At 37.4% G+C, this 8,799-nt stretch overlaps 1 protein-coding gene across 3 annotated transcripts; it reads right to left on the reverse strand.

Moving 5' to 3' along the window:
* Positions 1 to 366: 366 nt before the first annotated feature.
* On the reverse strand, positions 367 to 8,540 carry LOC127792146 (polyamine oxidase 2). Of its 3 annotated transcripts, none has more exons than XM_052322535.1 (10): positions 8,040 to 8,540; positions 6,277 to 6,392; positions 5,403 to 5,491; positions 5,199 to 5,312; positions 4,508 to 4,595; positions 4,199 to 4,284; positions 4,014 to 4,116; positions 1,604 to 1,701; positions 1,069 to 1,498; positions 367 to 915 (listed from the first exon to the last, which is right to left on the reverse strand). In XM_052322535.1, the coding sequence occupies exons 1-10, from the start codon at positions 8,077 to 8,079 to the stop codon at positions 607 to 609; spliced, it is 1,473 nt and encodes a 490-aa protein (XP_052178495.1). In that variant the 5' UTR covers positions 8,080 to 8,540; the 3' UTR covers positions 367 to 606. The 3 variants fall into 3 exon arrangements, with proteins under 3 accessions (XP_052178495.1, XP_052178497.1, XP_052178496.1); XM_052322537.1 differs by having other exon boundaries at positions 1,604 to 1,697; positions 4,010 to 4,116; XM_052322536.1 differs by having other exon boundaries at positions 4,199 to 4,280; positions 4,504 to 4,595.
* Positions 8,541 to 8,799: the final 259 nt, after the last annotated feature.

Genomic DNA, 8,799 nt, shown 5'->3' on the forward strand with positions numbered 1-8,799 from the left:
AATTGGTTTATAAACATAATTAAATTGAATAGATGTTTATCTAACTTCTTGGTTGCTAATCAAATTTTTAAAATTTTGTGCAAATTTATTTTAATTAATAACCAAATACATAAATAAGGTAAAATCAACCCTATTAACGAGTTATTCATCAAATAAATTAGTTCGAGTTATTCATCAAATAAATTAGTTCATTTACACCCCTATCGCTCATGTGCTCACTTATGAACCTTTTTTTTTGTTAGATCAAATTGTGTAGGAGTTAAAAAATTCAGTAGGCCCACCCTTGGATAATCCACCTCCCAGCTCCCTTATTAACTTCAGTTATCTTACTTGGAAAAAAAATATTCATATACGGTAGATCGCGGGTGCAAACGAGAGGATCTCAGATTTTATTGTAAGTATCACAACAGAGAAGAAGAAAGCGCACAAACCAAACCTAACCATATTTATCCTAGGGGGGAAACAATCGTTTCCTCCCTTCTGCCCCACAATTTAGACAAGACAGATCATTCATCAAATGTACCTCCCGACATATATATATATATATATAATAATACTAATAATAGATATACATTAACAATGGATAGGTCCTAGAAGAAGAAGATGTTACATACGAGATATCAGTAACGGAACAGACACTGGTGTGTCCTCGCCCATGACTGGCTGGAATAGATCCAACTCCCCGTAGCGCTCCAGCACGCGCATCCTGCAGTCTTCGGCAGCCATCAAGCCGGTTGAGTACGCGCCGTGGACCGACCCCGGGTACTCTATGCTAGTCGCCTCCCCGGCAAAGAATAGGTTATCCACCGGGATCCTTAGCCTCCCGTACAGATCATGGGGTTTCCCTACTGCATCGTAGCTATAGGATCCCAGCGAATTCACGTCTGAGCCCCATCTTGAAACAAGATACTGAATCTGCACGACCAAGCAACCAAGGAGGAGGAAACATGACTGTTAGTAGACGATAGACGGGGGGGGGGCATGAAAATAGTAACCCTTGAGGTCACACAAAGCTGTTTGCTAATCCGACTGTCAAGACAGAAGCAGCAAAAGATGAAGGAAAATTACCGGGGCAGAAGCATCGGGAAGGATTCTTTTCAATTGCATGAAAGCAAAATTAGCTGCAGCTTCTTCTGACATTTTCTCTATATCGCGTGCTAGCTGCCCTGCGGGCATATAAACCAGGACGGAATGGCCTGTGGCCTTGTGGAGATTCAGAAAATAGCTGCATCCATATGGTGTTTCTGCAACCACGCCCAAGAACTCTACGTTAGGCCAGAATACACTCCCAAAGTGTAAGATTATCTTGTTCTCGATCCCAATGCCGAGGTCAGCAATAGCTTCTTCTTTCCACTCGGGAAGCCTTGGCTCAAATTTGATGGTTTTAGATTTCAGAACACCAAGAGGGACGGCAACAATAGCAGCATCTGCTATGAATGTGCGCCCATCTTCAACTGTCACCTTCACTCCATTGTAACGTCTTACAACTTTCGTTACCCTTGGGAATACAAGTGAGAATAATGAAAGCAATATAATTAGGGTGTGGAAGAAATCCAAAGCACAGTAAAGGATGATGATAATTTGATTAATAATAAAATTGTACCTGTGGTTCAAGCGAATGTCAAGCCCTTTAGCAAGTGTATTAATAACAGGGAGATAGCCTCGCACCATCAGCCCGTGACCACCAGGAAGCAACTCTTCCTATGAAGCAAAACACATAAAGACAGACAAATTAACTTAAAGAAACTACAGTAAGACAAATTAACTTAAAGAAAGTACAAGACTATGACGTGATTAACTCGGTTTTAAGAAGTTAATTCCATACCTTCAAGATAAAATAGACTAACAAGTACAACAAGACTATGACGTACATCAAGATAGTTTATTGCAACATTATCCTACCCCTGGTTAAGCTTTCATTATCCTACACCCACTAATGTCCGCCTATAATAATTGCAACATTAAAGGAGGTCAAATTTGCAACACGCAATCACCTTCACCAGAAAAGACCATCATATTTGGCCACAAGACTCTTCAGGAATAATTAGTACATCTTATTGCACAAACCAATTTAACTGGCACAGAGAAATATTTTGTGAAAGAGGTCCAAGAGTCTTAACACTTAGATGCCCATTCAGGACACAATCATTTATTCAGGACATGTATGCCAATGCCACTCCTCGAGCCATACAATGGAAAAAGTGAATGTAGTACAATAATTAACTATATGGTTGTGAACATGGTGTACAAACTATATAAGTCATTTATTTGATTGTAAATACAATGCAGTAAGTGCAGAGGCAGCATAAGTATCTTTTCATTAGATTGATAATAAGAATATTACTACTAAAAAAGTTCAACAGATGCTATTTCGTGTAAAGGGAGAACACCACTTTGGTAGTTTGGTGACTCCTTTTTCAAAGTTGTGACACTATTGTTTAGGATAAATCCTCCCTTTAACCAAGTTTCTTAATTAGAATTTAAATTTACTTTAGACTTTCATAAATTGACGGACAAAATTGCAAATCAACAATGCAAGTTTAGCCCACATTTTATATGAAAATTAACTGCTACAATTTCTAACTTCCCAACATTTTTCAAGCACCCACAATGTAGGAGAGGGGGTGAAGAGGTTTTCAAAAACTGTAAGTTGTTATTCCACTTTTTTTTTCTCACGATTTTTAATAAATAAAAAAAATTAAGGATGAATAAGATTAAGTAAATCATTTATTTTGGTGTTATAAGAGAGTGTTCCTTCACATCTAGTAAGACCTACAATACCTTCTCCCCTTTCATGTAGGTCACTCAGTCCCATCATGTACAATAGCCAATCCCTCTTAGGTCTAAAACATTAAAATTGCACTAGCTTCAAGATAGAAAAAGGAAACCATACTGAACGCAGATTTTTGGAAGGATTGTAAATAGGAAAATGCTATAAGTACATCATTGTGTACACCTTGGGCTACACAATGATGTACCAATATCTAAAATGCCATCACCTAAGACAGTGAAGCGCAGTGAGGCGTCACACTGCCCGACATAGGTTGCAAATTTAGTATTACTGAACAAAAGTTCACTATATCACAGGACATTTGACATAGGTTGCAGATTTAAGTACAGTGTGGCAGTGACATATAAGGTGCAGTAAGCAACATACTCAAAAAAGACAAAAAGCTCCCCAGAACACCCAACACAACCCATATTATCAGTAAAAAAGATTTTAATAAAATAAACGAAAAGATGAAAGAAAAGTCGTTCATATGGAAGTCTTCAGTTCATGTTACTAGTCTCTTCATAAAGTTCATGTTAGAGGAAAAACAGAAAACTGAAGTTTCAACTTATAGACTTCAGGAATGAATGGGACTGGGAGTGGCAGAAGCAACTGTAGGACACACCAATCAAAACACGGTTGGTAAAAACTATTGTTCATTTTATACTGGAGGAATTATTATTCAAAGGTAAAAGATTTATTCTATCCAGGTGGGAGGAATTCTATTTATGCGACTCTTCAGATCCAATAAAGAATTGACTGTGGTGAAGAACTGGTACTGGTACTGGTGCATGCAATACTGCCGAATGTCAACTTGTCAAAATTGCCGAGGTTTTTCTTTTTTTTTTCATGGCCATGGTAGCATCCATCTAACCGAATGCATAAATCTCTCAAGTTTTTAGATGCCAACCCAACAAATAAAATAAAATAAAATCCTATAGTGAAAAGCGGGGCATTTTGAGTCCAACTCCCAAGCCAATTATATAACAATTAACTTCTCATAAACTGGCTAAGAACTTGAACCAAGCTGGCCGCCATCAGCCTTCAGAAACTGGGACAAAGTTCTGTTATAGGTATCATCACAAAATGAAAATTTCAATACAATGGCCATTAACAAATTTCTGGTCCCACTGCTGAGTGCTAACAGGATGACAAGATTAAGACATAAATTTTGGCAAGATTTTTGGGAAGTAGTGTCACAAAATTGGAACTAACACAATTAGAAGAAAACAATAGAACTTGCCTCATCCCAACATTTAACTGAGATAGTATCAGCATCAGCAGCAAACCAACCTTCCATTCTGCATAAGTACCACTGTAATACCTTATGAGGAAGCCCTTCCAACCTGCAAGAAAAATCATTTTAATTACACAATTCCTTGACTACATATAGGTTAGAAACTAAACAGTGCTGCTACATTTAAGAACCTTAGCTCAGGATTTCTGTCAACAACAATTGAGATAGCGCGGGATATAGGCATGTCTTCGCTATATTCTTGTCTTATTTTATCTGTCTGCAGTGGCAAGTAAAAAAGCAAGTCAGGAAAGGCTTACCAAACTAGAGGGCATACACAATGAGGTCAAAGTACATTACTAAAATAAAACAAGCACTAATAAATAGATTCCAGAAATACATTTTAGCAACTATTTCTATTTAGTTACCATCTTCTAATTGCTCATGAAAACACTCTCTAAATGAACACACACATAGAGGGAGGGAACGAGGAAGATACGTGCCTCTTTCAAAATTCTCTCAAATGCTTCGCCAACCTTTGTGACTAAGCCCTGTGGAACTTGATTCCCATCCATATCAAATAATGCATAACTGAAAAGCAATTAACAAAGTTTTACTTAGCAAAAAAAAATGAAAAGAAAAACAACTAATAAAAAAACTTGTTATAAGCATTTATTGTGTCAAATCTAATGCTTCTATGTGAATCTAGCATATCCATAATGTCAAACACAAATAGTAGCTTTACTACAGAAATCATAGGTAATTAAGGAAATTAGTTATTCACTCTAAACGTGATGAATATCCAAATTATTTTCAACTTCCTTACGGAGTGCTCCAAAACATACAATCAGTTGTTTTAATGTTCAAGATATAACCAAGCATCTTAAACTTAAATCTGTTTAAGGAAGACATTTACTGCACTAGAAAAGCATGGAGCTGGATGCTACAGGCATCAGAAATAAAATGGCAAACCCAGTGCATGAAAGTCCCACCACTGGATGTTACTGGGAGGCTAGATGCAGGGAAAGTACCCCACATTCAGATTTAGGGAGACTGTATTCCCTGTTTTTAACCCATGACACCAAGTTGTAATGGATTAACTTTACCACTGCACCAGGTCCAGCCTTCGACTACACCTCAAGTAGTGATGACCATTGACCAAAGGTGGAAACATCATAAGCAGGAGATTATTACCTTTCTAAGTCATGGTCATACAACACAGAGTTGTCACCACTAGTCCGGTAGAGAGGAAGTCCCAGTCTTCCAATCAAAGGTGCCAAAGGATTTTCTTGACAGACCCCATGCAACCTGAAACATCAATTAGAAATACAAACTTAAATATTTAACTTAAAAAATGTATCGAATATTTCAACAAAAGGTCAAGCTAAAGTAAGTTACCATGATGCCCCCAGGTCAACAGGAAAACCAAATGAATAATCTGTGTGAACTCGACCACCAATTCTATCCCTTGATTCCAATAGGATAACCTGGAATAAAGATGCAACCGACACTTTTAAAATCTCCATATGACAGCCATATTTGAAGAATATCTTTAGAAAAATACCAGCAATGTAGAAAAAGAAAAATAATTCCAAGCAATGGGCATGCACACAAGTTTTCACTCATGGAAGAAACATGGGACATGGAACGGAAAATCCTCAATTTCAAATTTCAATGTTCCAGTAGGCAGACTTTGGGGTGCATTTTTTACATTAACATGCTAGATTAATCCATACTTCAGAAGAGCAAACTTGCCTACAACACTTCTGAGACGGACAGGGAAGTAATGCACAGGTTGCCTTTAGGGGACAGATGGAGGTACAGATTCTTTATAAGTATAATTTAAGTACTTTTAATTTGGAAATCGGCCCAAGTGGTCTACTTGTATGGTTAATTTGAAAATCTTTTATAGATTTTCAATTTTTATACAGCTTTAAGTAATTTCTACTTGAAAATCTTTAAAGCTCAACCAAGATACAAGTGCAATAATGGACACTAAACCTCACCACCAACTACAGCCGGTAAGCTCAGTATGTGCAGAAAAGACAACAAGCCGTAAGTGGAAGTTCTACATAATAATGGAAGAGAACAGAAAATATGAAGTACACAAATCTCAGAACCCAACAAATATTGGCAACGTTAGAACCACCACACGAATATATCAAATGATCAGCTCCATGCGAATATATCAAATAATAAGATTACTGTAAAATTCTAGCCCAAAAAAACAAGAGTACTTTGAACTCTTTGTAAAATATCTAATTTCATGTACCTGAAATGAAGCATCATGAAGGGCCCGAGCAGCTGTTATACCAGCAAAACCACCCCCTATGATGATCACAGATGGTGAGGCTGAATCCTTCCTCTCAACCTTTGAAGAGCAAAAAGCTACAAGAAACAAAATTACATTAAGAGCCAAATTGCCATGAATTGATGAATGGTTCAATAAACAGGGATTTTGATTGGCATGTTGTCATATATCTAATGCCGTGTTGAATGGACAAATGTCACTATTCATTTTGAAATATATAAGCCATTCTAACATGTGGCCAAATCTACTCACAACCAGGCCATCAGCAAATACATTATACTTGGCAACAGATATCTTTTTACTTTTTAGGATAGCAATAGACAAACAACAACAATAATTAAAAATCGGGCACGAAACAGTTAAGTTGCTGTAGAACTAAAAAACAGTTAAAAGTTATTTATATTAAGGATAGCCCAAAGCACTCTTAGCCAAAAAAAAAGGACAGCCTGAAATAAAGTGGTTCAAATGCAGAAGGCCCCAAGGAGAAGCCCAGCTCTCCATGTGGTTGTCCATGGGAAAGTAGAATGCATGATGGTAAATATAGCTGCAATACAAGTCATCAGAAAAGACCCTTGTCCTTGTTGGATGACAAACAGAGTGGTTCTCCCTTTGACCAGAAGGGGAATGAGAATCAGAGATAGTAGAAAGCCGTCAAGGGAAGGAATCAATCTCACCAATCCCTATCCTGGAGTTTGCACCTGAACTAAAGTTTACAGACCAAACTATCAGAGTATAGGAAAAAACTCTCTCCAATCATCATTCCTTATCATTTACCAACCAAAACCAATCAAGAAAATACTCACAAAGCGGCCAACAGCCACGTCAACTATTAACCAAAACCTAGCCTACGCCCTCTACCCACCTGAAAAAGAAACCCGACAGCAGCAAACCCATCCCACCCTTTCATAATGACCTTCCAAAGACCCAACCCATGAGCATATGTGACCCTCCTAGTTGACAACCACCTCCCTCACTACCAAAGTTCCTCACAAAAAGCTTCCATGAGTTCTATCCATGAATTAGCAATACTGATGACTTAGTTCATATGACAAAACTACTGATTCAGCACAAGAAAATCAAATATTTAAAGAGAAATGACGGACTTATGAACGTGTTTCTTAATGGTTTCAAAACTGTTTTTTTATTTTGAGAACAATAAACTCGAAATAATACAAACCTATTACAACAACTGTTCTTACAAAATCTACCAGAAAACATCTCAGTTTTAGGGGACAGCAAAAGATTTTCTCTTTCAGAAATTTTATCATGCGGAAATAAAAGCTATATAAAAATGATCATATTCATAAAAATTTCAGTATTGTTGGCTTTGACAACAAAGGAAGAAAATAAAACAAAAAAACAAAAAAGTAAACATACAAGCCTGATCAGTTTCAGACGAAGCCGTCTATCAATAGTTTTAATCTACTGCATAAATTAAACCTTGATGGAAAAAAATATTATATCAGTATTCATGTTAAAGATCCATCATCATCGTCATTGTCATCGTTGTCGTCCGTAACATCAACAACATCATCATGCTATCAAAGAAGTAACTATTACAATTCACTTCAGATATAACACTAAAAAGTTAAAATCGGACCTTACCAGTAATAATCAGACAATTCCCATCATAAACGCAGGAGGAAAAAAACACACCGACAAAGAAAAAAAAAAACTAGGAAAAGCAAATAAATAATGAAGATATAAAAAGTGTTTTTACAAACCTCTGCTCAATTGGCGATTACTTGGTTCTCGTGATGCCATGGTGATTAAACGATGATCGGCTAAGATTACGGCAAAAACTGTGATTAAAATTACTTAATTGAGGGGAGTAATGGAGAATGAAGATGAGGAGGCAAGTGATGAAGTGGTTCGAATTAGAAGTAGAGAAACCCAGGTTGACCAACCAGCTCATGCGACTATCGTTTTCTACGAATCCAAACGCCTCTTCTGAACCCTAAATCAGCTACGAATTTCCTCTCCAATTGAGTTTAATTCGATCCGTAATCCAACCAAACCTATTATCTCTATCAGCCAGGCAATTCAGCACGGATCGGCCAGAATTCGGGGGAAATTTATCTCCGGTGTATCGGAAATTGTGTCGATTCTCACAGAACCAGACTGGAAGGCGAGATTCGAAGCCAATCGGCGTGAAATCGGAGGCTGGATACGGAAAGAGAGAAAGATCTAGAGGGAGAAAGCCAGCGACGTTTAGGCTGATTGGGTTTTCATGCTTTTTGCGGGCCCTTTTATAAGCGTTTTCCGACTCCGCGTCGGAAGCCACCCACTCTCTCGTCTATACTTTTGTGACACTCGCTCCCGGAGATTGACACGTGGACATTTTTTTTTTTTTTTACCTGTTTTGCTTCAGTCACGCTGAGAAAAACAATTACAAGACGGAACTGGCACAAAAGAGATAAAAGGTGAAAGGTTGCCTGATTTTAATTAGCTATATTATAACTATATTCAGTATTAGTATGAGAT

The sequence above is a fragment of the Diospyros lotus genome, chromosome 15 (assembly GCF_014633365.1).
Source record: "Diospyros lotus cultivar Yz01 chromosome 15, ASM1463336v1, whole genome shotgun sequence".
Taxonomy (NCBI): domain Eukaryota; kingdom Viridiplantae; phylum Streptophyta; class Magnoliopsida; order Ericales; family Ebenaceae; genus Diospyros; species Diospyros lotus.

Coding starts and splice junctions, on each gene's coding strand:
- LOC127792146 (XM_052322535.1), bottom strand. CDS start 8,079: ATGGCATCACGAGAACCAAGTAATCGCCAATTGAGCAGAG. Junction 4,596..5,198: donor TATGACCATGACTTAGAAAG/GTAATAATCTCC, acceptor ATTGCTTTTCAG/TTATGCATTATTTGATATGG. Junction 916..1,068: donor TTCCCGATGCTTCTGCCCCG/GTAATTTTCCTT, acceptor TTGGTCGTGCAG/ATTCAGTATCTTGTTTCAAG.